At 44.4% G+C, this 22944-nt stretch overlaps 1 protein-coding gene and 12 non-coding genes across 14 annotated transcripts; 5 read left to right on the top strand and 8 right to left on the bottom strand.

The window, feature by feature from the left end:
- Positions 1 to 1297: 1297 nt before the first annotated feature.
- On the bottom strand, positions 1298 to 1370 carry trnav-aac (transfer RNA valine (anticodon AAC)). Its single transcript has one exon. It is a non-coding gene; the product is annotated as a tRNA-Val (tRNA).
- Positions 1371 to 2571: 1201 nt separating this feature from the next.
- trnad-guc (transfer RNA aspartic acid (anticodon GUC)) lies at positions 2572 to 2643 on the top strand. The gene has a single exon. It is a non-coding gene; the product is annotated as a tRNA-Asp (tRNA).
- A 209-nt stretch (positions 2644 to 2852) lies between these two features.
- Positions 2853 to 2926, bottom strand: trnav-cac (transfer RNA valine (anticodon CAC)). The gene has a single exon. It is a non-coding gene; the product is annotated as a tRNA-Val (tRNA).
- Positions 2927 to 3674: 748 nt separating this feature from the next.
- On the bottom strand, positions 3675 to 3747 carry trnav-aac (transfer RNA valine (anticodon AAC)). Its single transcript has one exon. It is a non-coding gene; the product is annotated as a tRNA-Val (tRNA).
- Positions 3748 to 4946: 1199 nt separating this feature from the next.
- On the top strand, positions 4947 to 5018 carry trnad-guc (transfer RNA aspartic acid (anticodon GUC)). The gene has a single exon. It is a non-coding gene; the product is annotated as a tRNA-Asp (tRNA).
- A 277-nt stretch (positions 5019 to 5295) lies between these two features.
- On the bottom strand, positions 5296 to 5368 carry trnav-aac (transfer RNA valine (anticodon AAC)). The gene has a single exon. It is a non-coding gene; the product is annotated as a tRNA-Val (tRNA).
- A 1199-nt stretch (positions 5369 to 6567) lies between these two features.
- Positions 6568 to 6639, top strand: trnad-guc (transfer RNA aspartic acid (anticodon GUC)). Its single transcript has one exon. It is a non-coding gene; the product is annotated as a tRNA-Asp (tRNA).
- Positions 6640 to 6848: 209 nt separating this feature from the next.
- trnav-cac (transfer RNA valine (anticodon CAC)) lies at positions 6849 to 6921 on the bottom strand. Its single transcript has one exon. It is a non-coding gene; the product is annotated as a tRNA-Val (tRNA).
- Positions 6922 to 7669: 748 nt separating this feature from the next.
- trnav-aac (transfer RNA valine (anticodon AAC)) lies at positions 7670 to 7742 on the bottom strand. The gene has a single exon. It is a non-coding gene; the product is annotated as a tRNA-Val (tRNA).
- A 1198-nt stretch (positions 7743 to 8940) lies between these two features.
- Positions 8941 to 9012, top strand: trnad-guc (transfer RNA aspartic acid (anticodon GUC)). The gene has a single exon. It is a non-coding gene; the product is annotated as a tRNA-Asp (tRNA).
- A 207-nt stretch (positions 9013 to 9219) lies between these two features.
- On the bottom strand, positions 9220 to 9292 carry trnav-cac (transfer RNA valine (anticodon CAC)). The gene has a single exon. It is a non-coding gene; the product is annotated as a tRNA-Val (tRNA).
- Positions 9293 to 9681: 389 nt separating this feature from the next.
- Positions 9682 to 9754, bottom strand: trnav-aac (transfer RNA valine (anticodon AAC)). Its single transcript has one exon. It is a non-coding gene; the product is annotated as a tRNA-Val (tRNA).
- Positions 9755 to 14112: 4358 nt separating this feature from the next.
- On the top strand, positions 14113 to 22685 carry katna1 (katanin p60 (ATPase containing) subunit A 1). 2 transcript variants are annotated; one of them, XM_051408473.1, is made up of 11 exons: positions 14113 to 14284; positions 15971 to 16136; positions 16235 to 16374; positions 18208 to 18412; positions 18646 to 18761; positions 19010 to 19115; positions 19202 to 19360; positions 20022 to 20148; positions 20339 to 20473; positions 21085 to 21211; positions 21992 to 22685. In XM_051408473.1, the coding sequence occupies exons 2-11, from the start codon at positions 15975 to 15977 to the stop codon at positions 22188 to 22190; spliced, it is 1476 nt and encodes a 491-aa protein (XP_051264433.1). In that variant the 5' UTR covers positions 14113 to 14284; positions 15971 to 15974; the 3' UTR covers positions 22191 to 22685. The 2 variants fall into 2 exon arrangements, with proteins under 2 accessions (XP_051264433.1, XP_051264434.1); XM_051408474.1 differs by lacking the exon at positions 14113 to 14284 and adding an exon at positions 14298 to 14433.
- Positions 22686 to 22944: the final 259 nt, after the last annotated feature.

Below are 22944 nucleotides of genomic sequence, written 5' to 3'. Positions count from 1 at the left end.
CTACCCATCGATAGCAGCAACCCATCACTGGTTGCTGAAGTGGCTGGATCGAAGCTCTCTACTTCCCCCGTGAGTTTGCGTCCTTTGTGCTGGTCTGTGCATACGTTCCACCGCAGCCCAACGTGCAGGATGCACAGCGCAAGCTTGTCTAGAAGATATTGTCTACGGAGCGGAGAAACCCGGACTCGGCAGTCATCGTCCTCTGCGACTTTGACAAAGGTAACCCAATCCATGAAGTCCCCAAACACAGACGGCTTGTGAAATGCCCGACCAGAGAGGAGAACATGTCTGGAGAGGTCTCAGACGGATCACCGAGTGCAAACCTAAAAAAAAACCCCCAACCCGCTAACGACTTGCGCCAGGCAAACGACCTGAATGAGTTCTGCTGTGGATTTGAAAGACAAAGCGACAGTTCTTACACCATCCTCCTAGACTCCATCCGTCATTAGCGCTTTCCCTCGAGGCTGCGTCCTTTCCCCTCCGCTCCTCTGCCAGTACACCAACAGCTGCCACCTCCAGTCATCAATCCGCCCAATTGTCTGAAGTTTGCGGACTACACCACCCTCATTGGGCTCACCTGTGGTGGGGATGAGGCCGCCTACAGGTGGGAGCTTGACCATCTGGTGACCGGCTGCAGACAGAACAACTTGGAGCTCCACGCTCGAAAGACAGTGGAGATGGTTGGGGATTTCAGGAAGAGCGCACCTCTAGTGAGAGCTGAGAACGCCAGCTGAAAATCAGCAAAAACGTGTCACCGTCCTTCAGCTTCAATGCCTCCCTGTATGCCTCTTCCCTGCAAACGCCGCGAACAGGGCCACCACTGCGTCAACACGCCAAACCTGGCAACGCGCCAGTCCTCGTTAGTATAGTGGACAGTATCTCTGCCTGTCACGCGGAAGACCGGGGTTCGATTCCCTGACGGGGAGACATTACTTTTCTACCGCCTGCCGATCTTATAGCGAAAAAAACGCAAAGCAGCACAGGTGCAGGAAGCGTGCGCTTGCGTCATGCTGAGGGTATGGTGACCTTGACTTTGCCCCTTTTAGCGTCCGTCTGCTTATTTGACGGAGTATAGTCTGATTTTGATACTTTTTTTTTTTGTTTTTTTGGGTTGGAAATAAAAAAAAAGAAGCGGCCAGTCCCTGCCTGTAGTCTCAATTGTCAAGCTTAATTTTATAGCGGGCACAGGGCTCTACTTTTCCTCCTGTTGTTTTCTAGCATTTCGTACAGTTTCATTTTTGCCTGGTTTACTTAGAAGTTGGCTTTTTGATTCAGTGTAAACACCAATAAAGGTGGCAGTTTCCGCCCGGTTTCGAACCGGGGACCTTTCGCGTGTTAGGCGAACGTGATGACCACTACACTACGGAAACGGGCAAAGGCAGCTCTCACGCAGACTCGCGCGCCGAAGCACCAGCCTGCTCATATGCAAGCTTTTCAAATTCTGGACGATGTGTTCGTTTTTGACCTGGAGAGATGGGATGAGACATTTTCAACTGGATTCATTCAAAAAAAGTTCCCCTTTCATGGATTTGAGTGACAGTAAACGCTGTGTTAGGCGAACGTGATCACCACTAAACTACGGGAACCACTGGCAGCTCTGGCCCGTGCATGTGCACGTGCGCAGTTAAAATCAACTGTACACTGAACTGAAAACCTTTCTAACGCCAGAAAACCTGTTAATTTTACAGGGTAAGGGTGTGTTTTTTGTTAAGACTTTCTACCCATCGATAGCAGCAACCCATCACTGGTTGCTGAAGTGGCTGGATCGAAGCTCTCTACTTCCCCCGTGAGTTTGCGTCCTTTGTGCTGGTCTGTGCATACGTTCCACCGCAGCCCAACGTGCAGGATGCACAGCGCAAGCTTTTCTAGAAGATATTGTCTACGGAGCGGAGAAACCCGGACTCGGCAGTCATCGTCCTCTGCGACTTTGACAAAGGTAACCCAATCCATGAAGTCCCCAAACACAGACGGCTTGTGAAATGCCCGACCAGAGAGGAGAACATGTCTGGAGAGGTCTCAGACGGATCACCGAGTGCAAACCTAAAAAAAAAACCCCAACCCGCTAACGACTTGCGCCAGGCAAACGACCTGAATGAGTTCTGCTGTGGATTTGAAAGACAAAGCGACAGTTCTTACACCATCCTCCTAGACTCCATCCGTCACTAGCGCTTTCCCTCGAGGCTGCGTCCTTTCCCCTCCGCTCCTCTGCCAGTACACCAACAGCTGCCACCTCCAGTCATCAATCCGTCCAATTGTCTGAAGTTTGCAGACGACACCACCCTCATTGGGCTCACCTGTGGTGGGGATGAGGCCGCCTACAGGTGGGAGCTTGACCATCTGGTGACCGGCTGCAGACAGAACAACTTGGAGCTCCACGCTCGAAAGACAGTGGAGATGGTTGGGGATTTCAGGAAGAGCGCACCTCTAGTGAGAGCTGAGAACGCCAGCTGAAAATCAGCAAAAACGTGTCACCGTCCTTCAGCTTCAATGCCTCCCTGTATGCCTCTTCCCTGCAAACGCCGGGAACAGGGCCACCACTGCGTCGACACGCCAAACCTGGCAACGCGCCAGTCCTCGTTAGTATAGTGGACAGTATCTCCGCCTGTCACGCGGAAGACCGGGGTTCGATTCCCTGACGGGGAGAGATTACTTTTCTACCGCCTGCCGATCTTATAGCGAAAAAAACGCAAAGCAGCACAGGTGCAGGAAGCGTGCGCTTGCGTCACGCTGAGGGTATGGTGACCTTGACTTTGCCCCTTTTAGCGTCCGTCTGCTTATTTGACGGAGTATAGTCTGATTTTGATACTGAGTAGAGTTTGATTCCAATACTCAGATTAAAGAGCAGAGAAGACTGTTTCCGCCCGGTTTCGAACCGGGGACCTTTCGCGTGTGAAGCGAACGTGATAACCACTACACTACGGGAAACGGGCAAAGGCAGCTCTCGCGCAGACTGGCGCGCCGACGCACCAGCCTGCTCATATGCAAGCTTTTCAAATTCTGGATGATGTGTTCGTTTTTGACCTTTCGCGTGTGAGCGAATGTGATAACCACTACACTACGGAAACGAGCAAAAGCAGCTCTCGCGTAGACGCCTGCGTCGATTCACCAGCCTGCTCAAATGCAAGCTTTTCAAATTCTGGACAACGGGTTCGTTTTTGACCTGGAGAGATGGGATGAGACATTTTAAACTGGATTAAGCAAAAAGTTCCCGTTAAATGGATTTGAGTGACAGTAAATCCTGTAGGCACAGGAACCATGAATGACTATTATATTAGAAACAGTCCTCGATGGTCAAGCTAGCCGTTTGTCGAGAAAGGTTGACTCTAGCTTGGTTCCAGCCCTGCCTTTACCAGAGTGAAAGCAACAGCAGCAACAACAAAGAAGCCTTCAGCAGGTGAGCAGAAGGAAAAAAGAAAGAACATCTTCGAAGCAGAAACAGGCAATGTGCTCCAAGTCAAAGTGAAGTAGAGCTAGGAAGAGTGACTAAAGGCCTCACTGTAGGGGAGAAGCGGCCAGTCCCTGCCTGTAGTCTCAATTGTCAAGCTTAATTTTATAGCGGGTACAGGGCTCTACTTTTCCTCCTGTTGTTTTCTAGCATTTCGTACAGTTTCATTTTTGCCTGGTTTACTTAGAAGTTGGCTTTTTGATTCAGTGTAAACACCAATAAAGGTGGCAGTTTCCGCCCGGTTTCGAACCGGGGACCTTTCGCGTGTTAGGCGAACGTGATGACCACTACACTACGGAAACGGGCAAAGGCAGCTCTCACGCAGACTCGCGCGCCGAAGCACCAGCCTGCTCATATGCAAGCTTTTCAAATTCTGGACGATGTGTTCGTTTTTGACCTGGAGAGATGGGATGAGACATTTTCAACTGGATTCAGAAAAAAGTTCCCCTTTCATGGATTTGAGTGACAGTAAATGCTGTGTTAGGCGAACGTGATCACCACTAAACTACGGGAACCACTGGCAGCTCTGGCCCGTGCATGTGCACGTGCGCAGTTAAAATCAACTGTACACTGAACTGAAAACCTTTCTAACGCCAGAAAACCTGTTAATTTTACAGGGTAAGGGTGTGTTTTTTGTTAAGACTTTCTACCCATCGATAGCAGCAACCCATCACTGGTTGCTGAAGTGGCTGGATCGAAGCTCTCTACTTCCCCCGTGAGTTTGCGTCCTTTGTGCTGGTCTGTGCATACGTTCCACCGCAGCCCAACGTGCAGGATGCACAGCGCAAGCTTGTCTAGAAGATATTGTCTACGGAGCGGAGAAACCCGGACTCGGCAGTCATCGTCCTCTGCGACTTTGACAAAGGTAACCCAATCCATGAAGTCCCCAAACACAGACGGCTTGTGAAATGCCCGACCAGAGAGGAGAACATGTCTGGAGAGGTCTCAGACGGATCACCGAGTGCAAACCTAAAAAAAAAACCCCCAACCCGCTAACGACTTGCGCCAGGCAAACGACCTGAATGAGTTCTGCTGTGGATTTGAAAGACAAAGCGACAGTTCTTACACCATCCTCCTAGACTCCATCCGTCATTAGCGCTTTCCCTCGAGGCTGCGTCCTTTCCCCTCCGCTCCTCTGCCAGTACACCAACAGCTGCCACCTCCAGTCATCAATCCGCCCAATTGTCTGAAGTTTGCGGACTACACCACCCTCATTGGGCTCACCTGTGGTGGGGATGAGGCCGCCTACAGGTGGGAGCTTGACCATCTGGTGACCGGCTGCAGACAGAACAACTTGGAGCTCCACGCTCGAAAGACAGTGGAGATGGTTGGGGATTTCAGGAAGAGCGCACCTCTAGTGAGAGCTGAGAACGCCAGCTGAAAATCAGCAAAAACGTGTCACCGTCCTTCAGCTTCAATGCCTCCCTGTATGCCTCTTCCCTGCAAACGCCGCGAACAGGGCCACCACTGCGTCAACACGCCAAACCTGGCAACGCGCCAGTCCTCGTTAGTATAGTGGACAGTATCTCCGCCTGTCACGCGGAAGACCGGGGTTCGATTCCCTGACGGGGAGAGATTACTTTTCTACCGCCTGCCGATCTTATAGCGAAAAAAACGCAAAGCAGCACAGGTGCAGGAAGCGTGCGCTTGCGTCATGCTGAGGGTATGGTGACCTTGACTTTGCCCCTTTTAGCGTCCGTCTGCTTATTTGACGGAGTATAGTCTGATTTTGATACTGAGCCCCCCTTCTTTTTATTTTATAGTTTTTTAGAGTTTGATTCCAATATTCATTTTGCCTGGTTTACTTAGAAGTTGGCTTTTGATTCAGTGTAAACACCAATAGAGAAGGCTGTTTCCGCCCGGTTTCGAACCGGGGACCTTTCGCGTGTTAGGCGAACGTGATAACCACTACACTATGGAAACGGGCAAAGGCAGCTCTCGCGCAGACTGGCGCGCCGACGCACCAGCCTGCTCATATGCAAGCTTTTCAAATTCTGGATGATGTGTTCGTTTTTGACCTGGAGAGATGGGATGAGACATTTTCAACTGGATTCAGAAAAAAGTTCCCCTTTCATGGATTTGAGTGACAGTAAATGCTGTGTTAGGCGAACGTGATCACCACTAAACTACGGGAACCACTGGCAGCTCTGGCCCGTGCATGTGCACGTGCGCAGTTAAAATCAACTGTACACTGAACTGAAAACCTTTCTAACGCCAGAAAACCTGTTAATTTTACAGGGTAAGGGTGTGTTTTTTGTTAAGACTTTCTACCCATCGATAGCAGCAACCCATCACTGGTTGCTGAAGTGGCTGGATCGAAGCTCTCTACTTCCCCCGTGAGTTTGCGTCCTTTGTGCTGGTCTGTGCATACGTTCCACCGCAGCCCAACGTGCAGGATGCACAGCGCAAGCTTGTCTAGAAGATATTGTCTACGGAGCGGAGAAACCCGGACTCGGCAGTCATCGTCCTCTGCGACTTTGACAAAGGTAACCCAATCCATGAAGTCCCCAAACACAGACGGCTTGTGAAATGCCCGACCAGAGAGGAGAACATGTCTGGAGAGGTCTCAGACGGATCACCGAGTGCAAACCTAAAAAAAAAAACCCCAACCCGCTAACGACTTGCGCCAGGCAAACGACCTGAATGAGTTCTGCTGTGGATTTGAAAGACAAAGCGACAGTTCTTACACCATCCTCCTAGACTCCATCCGTCATTAGCGCTTTGCCTCGAGGCTGCGTCCTTTCCCCTCCGCTCCTCTGCCAGTACACCAACAGCTGCCACCTCCAGTCATCAATCCGTCCAATTGTCTGAAGTTTGCAGACGACACCACCCTCATTGGGCTCACCTGTGGTGGGGATGAGGCCGCCTACAGGTGGGAGCTTGACCATCTGGTGACCGGCTGCAGACAGAACAACTTGGAGCTCCACGCTCGAAAGACAGTGGAGATGGTTGGGGATTTCAGGAAGAGCGCACCTCTAGTGAGAGCTGAGAACGCCAGCTGAAAATCAGCAAAAACGTGTCACCGTCCTTCAGCTTCAATGCCTCCCTGTATGCCTCTTCCCTGCAAACGCCGGGAACAGGGCCACCACTGCGTCGACACGCCAAACCTGGCAACGCGCCAGTCCTCGTTAGTATAGTGGACAGTATCTCCGCCTGTCACGCGGAAGACCGGGGTTCGATTCCCTGACGGGGAGAGATTACTTTTCTACCGCCTGCCGATCTTATAGCGAAAAAAACGCAAAGCAGCACAGGTGCAGGAAGCGTGCGCTTGCGTCATGCTGAGGGTATGGTGACCTTGACTTTGCCCCTTTTAGCGTCCGTCTGCTTATTTGACGGAGTATAGTCTGATTTTGATACTGAGTAGAGTTTGATTCCAATACTCAGATTAAAGAGCAGAGAAGACTGTTTCCGCCCGGTTTCGAACCGGGGACCTTTCGCGTGTGAAGCGAACGTGATAACCACTACACTACGGAAACGGGCAAAGGCAGCTCTCGCGCAGACTGGCGCGCCGACGCACCAGCCTGCTCATATGCAAGCTTTTCAAATTCTGGGTGATGTGTTCGTTTTTGACCTTTCGCGTGTGAAGCGAATGTGATAACCACTACACTACGGAAACGAGCAAAAGCAGCTCTCGCGTAGACGCCTGCGTCGATTCACCAGCCTGCTCAAATGCAAGCTTTTCAAATTCTGGACAACGGGTTCGTTTTTGACCTGGAGAGATGGGATGAGACATTTTAAACTGGATTAAGCAAAAGTTCCCGTTTAATGGATTTGAGTGACAGTAAATCCTGTAGGCACAGGAACCATGAATGACTATTATATTAGAAACAGTCCTCGATGGTCAAGCTAGCCGTTTGTCGAGAAAGGTTGACTCTAGCTTGGTTCCAGCCCTGCCTTTACCAGAGTGAAAGCAACAGCAGCAACAACAAAGAAGCCTTCAGCAGGTGAGCAGAAGGAAAAAAGAAAGAACATCTTCGAAGCAGAAACAGGCAATGTGCTCCAAGTCAAAGTGAAGTAGAGCTAGGAAGAGTGACTAAAGGCCTCACTGTAGGGGAGAAGCGGCCAGTCCCTGCCTGTAGTCTCAATTGTCAAGCTTAATTTTATAGCGGGCACAGGGCTCTACTTTTCCTCCTGTTGTTTTCTAGCATTTCGTACAGTTTCATTTTTGCCTGGTTTACTTAGAAGTTGGCTTTTTGATTCAGTGTAAACACCAATAAAGGTGGCAGTTTCCGCCCGGTTTCGAACCGGGGACCTTTCGCGTGTTAGGCGAACGTGATGACCACTACACTACGGAAACGGGCAAAGGCAGCTCTCACGCAGACTCGCGCGCCGAAGCACCAGCCTGCTCATATGCAAGCTTTTCAAATTCTGGACGATGTGTTCGTTTTTGACCTGGAGAGATGGGATGAGACATTTTCAACTGGATTCAGAAAAAGTTCCCCTTTCATGGATTTGAGTGACAGTAAATGCTGTGTTAGGCGAACGTGATCACCACTAAACTACGGGAACCACTGGCAGCTCTGGCCCGTGCATGTGCACGTGCGCAGTTAAAATCAACTGTACACTGAACTGAAAACCTTTCTAACGCCAGAAAACCTGTTAATTTTACAGGGTAAGGGTGTGTTTTTTGTTAAGACTTTCTACCCATCGATAGCAGCAACCCATCACTGGTTGCTGAAGTGGCTGGATCGAAGCTCTCTACTTCCCCCGTGAGTTTGCGTCCTTTGTGCTGGTCTGTGCATACGTTCCACCGCAGCCCAACGTGCAGGATGCACAGCGCAAGCTTGTCTAGAAGATATTGTCTACGGAGCGGAGAAACCCGGACTCGGCAGTCATCGTCCTCTGCGACTTTGACAAAGGTAACCCAATCCATGAAGTCCCCAAACACAGACGGCTTGTGAAATGCCCGACCAGAGAGGAGAACATGTCTGGAGAGTTCTCAGACGGATCACCGAGTGCAAACCTAAAAAAAAAAACCCCAACCCGCTAACGACTTGCGCCAGGCAAACGACCTGAATGAGTTCTGCTGTGGATTTGAAAGACAAAGCGACAGTTCTTACACCATCCTCCTAGACTCCATCCGTCATTAGCGCTTTCCCTCGAGGCTGCGTCCTTTCCCCTCCGCTCCTCTGCCAGTACACCAACAGCTGCCACCTCCAGTCATCAATCCGTCCAATTGTCTGAAGTTTGCGGACGACACCACCCTCATTGGGCTCACCTGTGGTGGGGATGAGGCCGCCTACAGGTGGGAGCTTGACCATCTGGTGACCGGCTGCAGACAGAACAACTTGGAGCTCCACGCTCGAAAGACAGTGGAGATGGTTGGGGATTTCAGGAAGAGCGCACCTCTAGTGAGAGCTGAGAACGCCAGCTGAAAATCAGCAAAAACGTGTCACCGTCCTTCAGCTTCAATGCCTCCCTGTATGCCTCTTCCCTGCAAACGCCGGGAACAGGGCCACCACTGCGTCGACACGCCAAACCTGGCAACGCGCCAGTCCTCGTTAGTATAGTGGACAGTATCTCCGCCTGTCACGCGGAAGACCGGGGTTCGATTCCCTGACGGGGAGAGATTACTTTTCTACCGCCTGCCGATCTTACAGCGAAAAAACGCAAAGCAGCACAGGTGCAGGAAGCGTGCGCTTGCGTCATGCTGAGGGTATGGTGACCTTGACTTTGCCCCTTTTAGCGTCCGTCTGCTTATTTGACGGAGTATAGTCTGATTTTGATACTGAGTAGAGTTTGATTCCAATACTCAGATTAAAGAGCGAGAAGACTGTTTCCGCCCGGTTTCGAACCGGGGACCTTTCGCGTGTGAAGCGAACGTGATAACCACTACACTACGGAAACGGGCAAAGGCAGCTCTCGCGCAGACTGGCGCGCCGACGCACCAGCCTGCTCATATGCAAGCTTTTCAAATTCTGGGTGATGTGTTCGTTTTTGACCTTTCGCGTGTGAAGCGAATGTGATAACCACTACACTACGGAAACGAGCAAAAGCAGCTCTCGCGTAGACGCCTGCGTCGATTCACCAGCCTGCTCAAATGCAAGCTTTTCAAATTCTGGACAACGGGTTCGTTTTTGACCTGGAGAGATGGGATGAGACATTTTAAACTGGATTAAGCAAAAAGGGCTCTACTTTTCCTCCTGTTGTTTTCTAGCATTTCGTACAGTTTCATTTTTGCCTGGTTTACTTAGAAGTTGGCTTTTTGATTCAGTGTAAACACCAATAAAGGTGGCAGTTTCCGCCCGGTTTCGAACCGGGGACCTTTCGCGTGTTAGGCGAACGTGATGACCACTACACTACGGAAACGGGCAAAGGCAGCTCTCACGCAGACTCGCGCGCCGAAGCACCAGCCTGCTCATATGCAAGCTTTTCAAATTCTGGACGATGTGTTCGTTTTTGACCTCGAGAGATGGGATGAGACATTTTCAACTGGATTCAGAAAAAGTTCCCCTTTCATGGATTTGAGTGACAGTAAATGCTGTGTTAGGCGAACGTGATCACCACTAAACTACGGGAACCACTGGCAGCTCTGGCCCGTGCATGTGCACGTGCGCAGTTAAAATCAACTGTACACTGAACTGAAAACCTTTCTAACGCCAGAAAACCTGTTAATTTTACAGGGTAAGGGTGTGTTTTTTGTTAAGACTTTCTACCCATCGATAGCAGCAACCCATCACTGGTTGCTGAAGTGGCTGGATCGAAGCTCTCTACTTCCCCCGTGAGTTTGCGTCCTTTGTGCTGGTCTGTGCATACGTTCCACCGCAGCCCAACGTGCAGGATGCACAGCGCAAGCTTGTCTAGAAGATATTGTCTACGGAGCGGAGAAACCCGGACTCGGCAGTCATCGTCCTCTGCGACTTTGACAAAGGTAACCCAATCCATGAAGTCCCCAAACACAGACGGCTTGTGAAATGCCCGACCAGAGAGGAGAACATGTCTGGAGAGTTCTCAGACGGATCACCGAGTGCAAACCTAAAAAAAAAACCCAACCCGCTAACGACTTGCGCCAGGCAAACGACCTGAATGAGTTCTGCTGTGGATTTGAAAGACAAAGCGACAGTTCTTACACCATCCTCCTAGACTCCATCCGTCATTAGCGCTTTCCCTCGAGGCTGCGTCCTTTCCCCTCCGCTCCTCTGCCAGTACACCAACAGCTGCCACCTCCAGTCATCAATCCGTCCAATTGTCTGAAGTTTGCGGACGACACCACCCTCATTGGGCTCACCTGTGGTGGGGATGAGGCCGCCTACAGGTGGGAGCTTGACCATCTGGTGACCGGCTGCGGACAGAACAACTTGGAGCTCCACGCTCGAAAGACAGTGGAGATGGTTGGGGATTTCAGGAAGAGCGCACCTCTAGTGAGAGCTGAGAACGCCAGCTGAAAATCAGCAAAAACGTGTCACCATCCTTCAGCTTCAATGCCTCCCTGTATGCCTCTTCCCTGCAAACGCCGGGAACAGGGCCACCACGCGACACGCCAAACCTGGCAATGCGCCAGTCCTCGTTAGTATAGTGGACAGTATCTCCGCCTGTCAGAAGGGGGCCAGCCATGGGTAGTTGTAACACGCTGACAGCCAATGAAATTCCACGATTTTATGGTCCGCTATCCATGGTACTGAATTTTTCTTTTCCTATGCATGGTATTGAACCGCTGCACTATGTATTCAAAATTTCACATGAGAGTTATGTTAAAATCTACATCATTTCAGTCTAAAGTATGTAAATCCTTTCTGTATTTATGTATTTAGAATTTTACGGAGGAACACCCCAATTATAGTATCAATATACTATACAAAATGATATTCAAAAAAAGACCGAATTTCTTTTGCATTCAAAGATGATTGAAATACTATTATTCATGATGGAAATGAGTTGACCAGGGATTTATAGATGAAATCAAGTGAAACAAGGTCTGTGCTAAAAGTCATTGTTTTATTAAATCTGTCCACATGTGTCTTCAGCAGTTATCCAATCCAATCCAACTTTATTTGTTAAGCACTTTAAAAACAACCAAAGTTGACCAAAGTGCTGTACAGGAGAATAAATAGGACATCATAAATGTAAACAGTGATGGTGATGATGAAGACCACTGTGAGGAACATAGACAGTGATGGCGACAACACTGGAAAGTTCCCGTGGCAGATAACACGGACGAAGTCCGACGGCGATGAGCTCGATGTCCGGACTGCAGACACGCTCTTTCACACAGACGATCATCTGGTCGCGGGTGAAAACAATGCGACTCCCCGTCGCCATGGAGACCAGCGTAAACAAAAAATAAAAAGTGCTCAAAAACGCCAAAAAAAGTATTTAGGCGACATGAACAAAGTAGTAAGAAAGTAAGAAAGTAAGAAAAGAGTTCAAAATAGCAAAAACACACTGAAAACACACTAAAACTATAACAATGAAAGGAGCTGCCATGACAGGCTGCCGTTGTCGCCGGCGCCATTCCATGGAATTATGGGAATAACGGCGTTACTTTTTTCAGTAACGAGTAATCTAATTGATTACTTTTCCCATTTCAATAACGCTGTTACCGTTACTGCCAAAAAATGCGGCGCATTACTATAATTGAAGCTGTTTTTTTCATCAGACCAACTAGATCTCTGAGCCGAGAGGCAAAGAGTTTTTTTTACTGTTCTTCCTTGGTTAGTGGGCAGTGCACGAGACAAGCGCATAAATGCTGACGATTGGCTTAGTAAAATTTCATGGTAAGCCAGTCAGAGGTAGAGTTGGGCGGGTGTTCGAAAGCACGCGTAGTCGGACACACAACGAACCTCACAAGCGAGTCAGTCAACGAGAGACAGGTATGGCGAGTTGTGTTGCATCTTATTACATTTGCACTAAAAAGAGTGTATATATTGTTTGAATACATTTTTGACAGAGAGCATAATTTAATTTAGATTTATTTGTTGGCTGGATGCAGCCTCTTGAAGTGAGATTGTCAATGGCCAGAGAAAGAGACTTATTTTAATGGAGATGCATTTTTTATTTCATATGTATTACCTGTTTATATTTGGATTCTTTTTCAGTTAGATTGAAAGCACCTCATATTGTTACACTGTTCTACTTTTTCGAGGAAGAAAATACTTGAAGTACAGTATATATCTACCAGTTGTCTGAAGATTTTTTTGTTTTATTTGCACTGCAAAGAGTGTATATATATGTTATTTATTTTTGGTATAGTGCTTAACAAGAATAATTTAATTTTGCCCAGTTGTGGCCTGTTGAGGGGCAATAAATATCAAAAGTTCCAAAACATCTATTGTGTTATTTGTATCGATCCACTATATAAACATAATATTTACATACATGGCATTTGATTGGAGGCTAATCACACTTTGTCCCACAGCAACATTAAAATAGTTTAGATTTGTGTACATTGTTTCTGTTAATGATGTATTGTATTAAGTGTCCATTTCATTATAATATTCAGATTTATCATAAATAATTGAACATGCACATGTATTTTAAGTTCCGTTAAAGAGGGGTGGAGGTGGGATCACATTTGAGCATTTAAAAATTTACTTGAAAGTAATGCAATAGTTACTTTCTAAAGTAACTAGTTACTTTTATAATTTGTAACTGAGTAACTAATTTAGGTACTTTTTGGAAGAAGTAACTAGTAACTGTAACTAATTACTTCTTAAAAGTAACTTGCCAAACATTGGTCTTCAGTGCAATTTAGAGAGTGCAAAAACAAGTATAAACAACATAAATGTCTTTATGATGCAAGGACCTTAGCTGGACAGTAAATGTATTTTCCTGCCACTCCCAGAAATCCTGTGTGTATGTGTCTGCTGTTTGGACCCTGCTTCAGCTATGACAAAAGCATTCATCAGTAAATGTATGAAGTATTACTAATATTTCCACATGGCATAAATACCACACAAAAAGATCAAACAGTACAGCAACACCAATGGACATGTTTAAGAACACTGTTTGAGACTAAATTGATTTTGAATGTTCAGTCAGTAGAAGAAAGAATGTACTTACAACCTTGTGCCAGTTCCTTGGTGGGTGATATGCTCTGCATCACTGTGACACAAACATGTCCTGTCATTTACAACCCCTGCCAGGACACTGTGAAGTCCATTGGTGTTCCTCAGCTATCATAAGCATGTGCCATTGTACCAAAATACAAAAATAAAATAATAAAGTTTTAAAAAGAATATGGTTAGCTAAAAAGGGCGCAAACTGTATGAAATCTATTTCTGCTATTCTAAAAATCTGCACTTAGTTTGAAAATTGGTGTGATTTCTACTTCAAGGAAATCACCCTCCTCCATATTGATTTCTGTTTCTTTACTTAATTAAAAATAAACATGTGCAAAAATGGTGACAATACAATACAATGCATTTTTCTGAAATTTGTGTGTTGTGTTTTAATGAATCTTTGAATCTTTTTGGCCCGCTTTATAAAACTGTCCTCAAAACCTATCCCAGACCAGTGGTTAATTGTACATCTGGCCCCTGGTATATAATTCTGGAGCCTGGTCACTCCCTCTTCACATTCTCCCCAAACTTCCTTTCTCCAGTACTTTTGACTTGTCATAGTCGCGATGTTTGAAAGATACTCGGTTTTATTTTGAAGCTTATAAACGGAAGTCAAAACTTTTACTCCGCTCGAGTATTTGCATACGGAACGTGCTCTGTCGCTGACTTCCGCGATAACAGCTGAACTCCACAGGTCGTTGGTTAAGTGTTGCTTCGGTTGGCTGTCGTCTGTAGCCTCCCTTTGAACTGCCACAGCGGAACTCGTCATAACAGCCACTGAGAGGATTCTGCGTGTGTCCATCTGAAACATTGACTATAAACCCAACATCAACCATTTTTGGTAAGGAGTCTGAGTTGCATGAATCTAGCCGCATTTGTATAAACGCATCGAGTTTTTTGTTTTGTTTTTTTAAAGATAATATAAGATAAAGTTATACTTTTTGTCTGCACGAGAGAGGGGAAACCAACCACCCGGCTGTTGGGAGTGAAGTTAAGACATACCGTAACAGTTACAGTAAATTGTTATGTTGTCTGTCAGCTATTATATTTTCTTCCAGTGCAAACATAGAAGCTATTTTTCATATGTCTGTATCGTTAGCACCTTGTACGTGTAGAGTTTTGTGTCGCATTTTACCACAAACAGTTTCAGTGGGGCGAGGCTCCGGCTAATCCATGGAAGTTAAACTGAGGGACAATAGCCTCCCTGTTAGTTTATATTTGACTAAATGTGGTCTTACAATTACCCACATACCTTGTAAATATTGTACCAAGGTTGCGTGAGAAAATATCCACATAACACTGCAGGTTGGATGGGAAGTTTTTGTATGTCTTTCTGTGGCTGCCTGATCTGACTGCAGCACACAGTGAGATTCAACATAACAGAGAAACAAGAGGCTAGCTAGTTAAAGAGTTCCCTTAAATTCAGATGTTCATAATCTGATGATTATTTTTACTTTGCTATAATTAAATTTAAAACAATACATTCTCACATTGCCACAAAAGTTTAGTAACTTAAGATGATTGTCACACACATTATAATACATTTCTGGTCTGCATCTTTTTACCCTGTAAAACCCTAACCAGAAGTTTGTTCAACCCAAAACAATGTTGCAGCTAAAACAAGTAAAACTAACTCAATCTTGTAAGATACACATTTTTGATCAAGTGGCTTTAGTAATTAAAAAAAGAAAGAAAACAAAATACCCACTAAAAACTGTTTAATCAGGAATATTTCTTTAACTTACAAAACTAAGTTAGTGTCACTTAAAATTACTAGTAAAAGCTGCTTAACCAATAATCTTTTTAACTTACACAACTGAGTTTGTGTTACTTAAAATTGTTGATGTAATGCATTTCAATAATTTCTTTGAGTTAAAATAACTTTTTTTTACATTACAGTGTATGTGAGATTGGAGTTTTCAATCACGATAAGTCATAAAAATGAAAGGCCCAGTCTGTAACATTGGATCTATTAGCATAAATGATACACAGCAATCTTTATCAAAGTATTTTCACCTGAAAATATCAATCTGTGTTTTTATCTACAGAGGGAGCGGTCCCTCTTCTTGGGGGCTCTGTCGTGGTCAAAGTTTGGGCTGTATTCAAATGGTTGCAATCTACAACTTCACCACTAGATTTCACTAAACCTTTTTTCTTCCAATACACAGTTCTGAGTGTCAGTAGATACCACAACTCAAGGTATCTCTGATACTGAGAATTGGTCTGATATCTGATAGTAAAAAATACATGGATACAAACAGATCCATTGTTTTGGAATTGTGAGGCCAAGAATGTATAGTTCATTAAAAACGATTGTAGTGGACAAAGTGAAGAAAAACATACAACACAAAAGTGATGTAAGTGTAAATTATCAAGGACAAAACCTGACCCCTATGAGCTTACAGTGTCATCCTGTTTCTATTTGTTTGTCTTGGTCAATTCAGGCTTTTCAGAATAAGGCCCTGCTTTTTGGAGCAGTCTATGTAAAACAGCCTCTGACTCTAACTTGCTGTTTGTGTTTCCACAGCACCATGAGTCTACGAGAGATCAGTGAGAATGTGAAGCTGGCCCGCGAGTACGCCCTGCTGGGAAACTACAGCTCAGCCAGTGTTCTCTATAATGGACTGCTAGAACAAATCAAGAAGTATGTGTACACTGTGCGGGACAGCAGTGTTCAGCAGCGGTGGCAGCAGGTAAATATAGCATTAAAAATGTACCCTGATAAAACTTAAGAGATTGAATTAGGAAAGAGTACTGGCTTTTCTGAGGTTTATCTGTGTTTGTTTGTCAGTTGTGGCAAGAAATTAGTGAAGAGAATCGACAAGTTCAGGACATAATGTCGACACTGGAGAACTTTCAGCGGGACACAACGCCTGCCAAACCTAGTAACCATGATGATTGTGAAGTACGGCCTGTGCACATGGAACAGAGGTATTGCAGTTGGTTATTTACATACAACTTTGTCTTTTCAGCTTTCTCATTCACTGCTTAAACATACAATATGTAACTTCTGCCACTATGTGGGTCTCTCACATCAAAACAATAACAAAAGACGAAGTTTGATGATGTTGTAAAGTAGCGTGGGCTCATAGGAGTTGTTATCTTCACCACCATTGCCGTCATTGCAGTCAACTTCTCCTGGTTAGGATTCCTTTAGTGTTCACCGTTCAGGAGGTTTCTACCAGGAACCCAATCATCCTCAGTGATCTCCTCCTCTCCAAAACAAATTGACCCGCTGATTAAAATCAGTAAAAACACTGAATAAAAAAATAAAAATCAGTGTTTCTCTGAAGCTGTTCAGCTAACAGACAACGTCCCGAAGGGGCTGCCAGCCGAGCTGCTGAGTTGCTAACATTAACTTAAGATCCAGACTTACTGGAGTTTTTTTTTTTTACAGGGAGCCAAATTATCCACAGAGGTCTCCTCCTCTCCAAAACAAACAAACTCACTGATTAAAATCAGTAAAAACACTGAATAAAGCAGTTTCACCTTGAAAATGAGTGTTTCTCTAACACAAAGGGCAAAGGACGTCCCGGAGGGGCCTCTTGCCAAGCTGATGCTAACGTTGGCTCAGCATGTTTCTCTTCCAACTTAAGATCCAGATGTCCAATGACTAAAATCCTTTATCCAGTTAAAATATATAGTTAAAAACCACCTAGATCTTGAAAGTGTATGGTAAAAATGTGGCCTAAAACTGGATAAAGCTTATGCACAAAGGGGATATGACACCATTGACAGGCGACCTGTGAAACGCAGCGTTACCTGAATAAAATGTCAGATTTCTCTGAGTTTGAACATTGTTGGAAACATTTGGGATAATGGAAGTACACAGCTCAACAACATATACAACATGGGTCTAGTATTTATAGACATTTTAATACAAAAATGTTACCTATTATATCTTTAAGTCAGTTTTCGTTTTTTCTTTTTTATACCAGTTTTGATACTGTTGAAACACTGGATCTAGTTCACTTGTCACCTTTGCAGTGCACAGATTTGTGATTGGGGGGTTGTATAAGCTGTTTGTCTGCGAACAATAGCCCTGATGTAGTCATATGATGGAGATTAGTAAACTTGAACCCTGATGTGAGCCTGTTTTGTTCATGCTCTGCCCTTTAGAAAGGTGGCCTGTAAACTTCACACTGCCTTGTGTTTTGTTAGTTTTTTTTTCTCCACTTATAAGTCTAGTTGTGTTAATTCACTTGATGAGCCTTTTCACATATGCTGTAGTACTATGTGTGGCCTCCAGAGGATTTCTAAGAATATATTGATGATATATTTGATGGTCACAGGATATGCATACACACGTCAAGTAATTTATTTAGTTATTTATTGTGATTTAATATATAGCTTATATATTTGTCATATGATACATGTCCACAGGGGTGTTTTTCAGGGTTCCAACACATCTTGAAAAACATTGAAAATCTAGATATTTAGAGACTTGTTTTCCACTCCTGGAAACACTTGTAAATTTATTAAAAGGACCAAATGTCCCTGAAAAAAGTATTTAAGTAAGGAGCGACCAACGGGATGCCCTTGAAACGCATAGACTATGAATTGAAAACGTGCAAATGACTGGTCCTGTGGACACTTACCAATAGGATCCTAATACCGTCCAAATCTAATTACCTCAGTTATTAGTGCTCTGGCATGAATAAAACCACAACTAAACAGAAAATATGAGTCAATTGTTTGAAATGATAAAAAGGCATGGCTTGAAAAGCTCTTGTTAATAGTTCCATCCCCCATTTCTACTTTCAGACATTCTCCTTGTCCCGTCAGACGGCCCTCTAACCAGTATAAAGACAGCAAACCTACCAACAACCGCCTGAGCGTGGCTGTAAGGGCCCAGCAGAGGCAATCGCCTCGTGGGGCCAACGGGGACAGAAGCAAACCCTCCAAGGGCAAAGAAAAGAAAGAGTCAAAAGAGGTGAAGGAGGCCGCTGGCAAAGCAAAGGATGATAAGGTAAACAACATGTTTGTGAATTAAACACACCACCTTCTTCTTCATAATATTACATAACATATATTCAAACACAACTATTTGCATTGTTGACTGAACAGTATCCATATGCTGCTTGTTTACCTACAGCCACGCTTTAGCCTGTAATTCCAGTTTTTTGTCTGGGAGAAACCAGACCACATGCGTTCCATTCAGGGAACAGGGAAGAGTAATAGTGTCTTGTGTCTGCCTTCCAGAACAAAGCAGATGTCCAGGAGAAAGAAGTGAAAAAATTTGATGGGACAGGATATGACAAAGACCTTGTGGAAGCTCTGGAGAGAGATATTATATCTCAGAATCCAAATGTTAAATGGTACGTGTTCATCACAGCTTGAAACCTTGTGAAGAATCTTTGGTCTCATTTTGGTTAATGTAGGTTGCTGTCTTAGTTTTTGTGGTAACCTAGGCTACACGCTGTATTTCCCAGAAGTGCCTCTGTACTGGACGCTTAAGATGGCAAACAAGCCAGTTTCCAAAGATGGTGGATCGTTGCTTGAGGTCTTTTTTTTCAGCCTTCCTGAGGACTGCCAAGTGTAATCTCTGTCTGTCCTGTTTCTTTAGGGACAACATTGCAGACCTGGAAGATGCAAAAAAACTACTTAAAGAAGCGGTTGTGTTGCCAATGTGGATGCCAGCATTTTTCAAAGGCATACGGAGACCATGGAAGGTGCTGATTTTAAAGAAATTTTAGTTTTATATGATTTGTAAAATGTATTGTTTGTATCAATGCACAGAGTTTTTTTAATACTTTAGGGAGTGCTTATGGTGGGACCTCCAGGTACGGGGAAAACACTTTTGGCCAAAGCAGTTGCTACCGAGTGCAGAACCACATTCTTCAACGTCTCCTCATCTACTCTAACCTCCAAATACAGAGGGGAGTCTGAAAAGCTAGTTCGCCTTCTCTTTGAAATGGTAAGACTTTAAATATGTGATTGCATCTTGCCCCTGATATTTTCATATCATGAGTGAATTGAAATGATACTGAAAAGTGAGAGGGATACTCATATTGCTTAACCCTCTGAGAATTAAGCATTTTAAGCTTTTGGCTGTTTTGGGTTTTCTTGCTTACATATATATTATCTATATTTAAGTAAGAAAGTGGCTGGTAAACAAAGGAACGCATCTAGAAAGCTGATGTGTTATTCAGATGTTTTTCTCTGGAGTTAGTGGACAGGGGAGTTAGAGCAAAGTAAAGTATTGGAATTAATTTTGTTAGGTAACCAATCTGATGCCCATGTTGTTTAATGTCTCAGCCATAACTTTACAAGTTGATAGTATGTCCAGTCTCTTTATCTGTGAATCATGCCCTCTTGTGGTCAGAAATCGGTCAATACACCTGGAAATGTGGATGTGAATTTCTTGATCGTGATTGGTATAGAATTAATTGTGCAGACCTAATCTTAACTACATACACATTTATTTAGATTTAATGTTATTTGTGTAAATATTTAGCAGTGTTCCTGATAAAGTTACTGTACTTTTTTTTTATAGAACTACCTTAGAATTACAAACTGTTGAGAAGTGCAAAGAAGTTGAGGTTTCTGTGGGACTCATTGCGTGTACTCTTGTACAGGCACGTTTTTACGCTCCTACTACGATCTTCATTGATGAAATTGACTCCATGTGCAGCCGCAGAGGGACTTCAGAGGAACACGAGGCCAGTCGGAGAGTCAAGGCGGAGCTACTGGTGCAGATGGATGGTATAATGTTCTTGTATGCTGACAAAAACACAGTTGTATTTACCAAGTCTTATATTTGCTATTTTTTTCTGTTTTTATCAATCTTAACAAGCCAACATTAGTTTTCGGCACCATTTCCTATTCTGAATTCTAGAATAACTGCAAGTGTTGAGTGATTGAGGCTTTTTCCATTATTGTGGCATTTGTGTAGGGGTCGGTGGAGCATCGGAAAACGATGACCCGTCCAAGATGGTGATGGTGCTGGCTGCCACCAACTTCCCATGGGACATCGATGAGGCCCTGAGAAGACGGCTGGAGAAGAGGATCTACATCCCTCTGCCTTCAAGTACAGTCATTTCTTTGCCGCTTGACAGCGTAGACTACATAAGTCTCATGAAACATTTGATTTATTGAAAGTGATCGACTGACCTGTGAGCTTTTACTGTTCAACAACTAGAAAAATGTGATGGGCCACTATACAGAGCTTCAGACAGAAATATTTCATATTCATTGCAACCTCATTAACTGCATAATATGGGTCATTTCGGATTAACCTGTCATGGAGGCCCTGGGCCAAAAATGAGCTGTTGGGCCCCTACTGACCCCCACATTCCTCAAGTACAGTGGTATTTTGTTGTGGGCACCAGGAAACAACCAGTATTTGTATGCTGGAATACCACCTGGTTCTATGTTTGTTATATGATCATTTAACTAAATACAGAATAATTTAGGAACGTGCAACGTGTGAGCACAGCATTCATCCTATACCCTGTGTTCTTACCAAAAACAAATGACTGGCAATGAACCTTCAGGGACCCCAGAGCAGCTGTCTTCCCAGCTGGTAGTCCAGCCAAACTTTATTGGTGTTACCTGGTTAGTAAATGTGGTAGCCATAGGCTGTGGGCAAGAAAATTAGCTTCTTCCCTGCACCACTCATTGTTGCATTTGTGTTTGCAGACAAAGGGCGAGTGGAGCTGCTAAGGATCAACCTGACAGAGCTGGAGCTGGCCAGTGACGTGGACTTGGACAAGATTGCGGAGCAGTTGGAGGGTTACTCAGGAGCCGACATTACCAACGTGTGCAGGTCAGCTATCTCTGCTGTTACGTCTTTCAAACCAACGTTGATCTTTCCAGTAGTTTGTATTTGAAACAGAGATGAAACAACAATTACCCCACCCCAGCCACAGCCTGATCATCCTGCTGCTGTCTTGCAAGTGATACAGTAGTATCCACTGCTGTACCAGCAGACTACAGAGCAGCTTCTTTCCTCAGGCTGTGAGACTCCCCAATTCATGCTTGCACTCAAATTTGTGTTTTCATTGATAATGATAAGTAAATTAACCTTGAACCTTATATGCCCAAAATATGATATGATCTGTGTCATTGCTACAGTAGATGAAATACAATAACGTTTGAGTGTCCAGTGACCTGGTGACACATCCATATAATTTACACAACCTTTGTTGCATCATAGCCCTTTCTGTCTGATCTGTATCTCATTCATTGTCAAATAAAGGCATATGAAAAATGCAGCATAGTACTGAATCTTCATTTTGCTGCAGTGCACCACTGCTGTAACTTTTTGAAAAAGTAGCAGGTAATTTGCTGCAAGTTGGTTGAATACATGTACAAATTTGCTATATTTACAGTTCCTAATAAAAGTTTTGTAAAGCTTTCATGCTTCATGATTCAAAGTCCAAATGGTCTGGCAACAAATCCTAAATGTGACCCCTTATTTAAAAAGACGTAAGAAATGTTTGATTTTTGCAGACAGTAAATTCACTGAAGTGAGTTAATGCATGTGGATTAGTTCATTGGTAGTCCAAGTGCCTCTATTGAAATCCCTTGTTGGGTGACTCTGCAGGGACGCCTCTCTGATGGCCATGAGGCGAAGAATCGAGGGCCTCACGCCAGAGGAAATCCGCAACATTTCCCGGGATGAGATGCACATGCCCACCACCATGGAGGACTTTGAGTCGGCTCTGAAGAAAGTGTCCAAATCTGTGTCTGCAGTTGACCTGGAGAAGTATGAAAAGTGGATTGAAGAGTTTGGGTCCTGCTAAAAAGACAGCAGCATCCAAGTAATCTGTGTCTGAATGTGTAACTATTATAAGGCTGAGCTGTAGAAAAACAGTGAGTTTGGGTTGTGGTTGTGTATTTTTCTAGATCATTAAGACGATATTGAGGATATGATGTAGGTTTATTGCTTTAGGTAAATATGTGCAATTGAAAAATGGCACCTCTTCCTATTGTACATTATGTTAATGTTATGCAACAGTCTAAAAATGTTTTAATGATGCTAAATTCATCAGACATGTTAGACAAGATCAACTGTAGCTGTAACAGACAATCTGAGGACACAATGTTTCCACAATGTTTCATGTTTCCCAAGTGTCGTAATGTCAATCAAATGTTTGTCTTCTCTTTTTTTTTGTGCACTTTTGGATTTTATTTTTTATTTTGAACCATGTGGTTCATCCACAGTTTTGGAGATGTTATGAATGTAACACTAACAAGATATGTCGATAAATAAAGTTAACAATGATTATGTATATTAACATTGTCTTATGTGTAAGTTTGTTTACTAAGCAATATTTCTGCTAGGGGAAAAAAACTACTACACTCACGCATTCTGAAACATTCACTTTCAAATCTAACTGGTAATTTGAGTCTTGTGGCTGTGTTGCTGGACTGAATTGAAGTGAACCACACAATTGTACATGGATATGACAGAGTTAAGTTACTGCTGATGTGCAGTATACAGTATGTACACATTTGTACCATTACTTATAGGACTGTTAACGCTGATTACATGTG

The sequence above is a fragment of the Dicentrarchus labrax genome, unplaced genomic scaffold (genome assembly GCF_905237075.1).
Source record: "Dicentrarchus labrax unplaced genomic scaffold, dlabrax2021, whole genome shotgun sequence".
Classification (NCBI taxonomy): domain Eukaryota; kingdom Metazoa; phylum Chordata; class Actinopteri; family Moronidae; genus Dicentrarchus; species Dicentrarchus labrax.
Note: the sequence above shows the minus strand (reverse complement) of the source record. Positions and strands in the feature narration are given on the sequence as shown.

Coding starts and splice junctions, on each gene's coding strand:
- katna1 (XM_051408473.1), top strand. CDS start 15,975: ATGAGTCTACGAGAGATCAGTGAGAATGTGAAGCTGGCCCGCGAGTAC. Junction 18,413..18,645: donor GCAAAGCAAAGGATGATAAG/GTAAACAACATG, acceptor TCTGCCTTCCAG/AACAAAGCAGATGTCCAGGA. Junction 19,361..20,021: donor TTCGCCTTCTCTTTGAAATG/GTAAGACTTTAA, acceptor ACTCTTGTACAG/GCACGTTTTTACGCTCCTAC.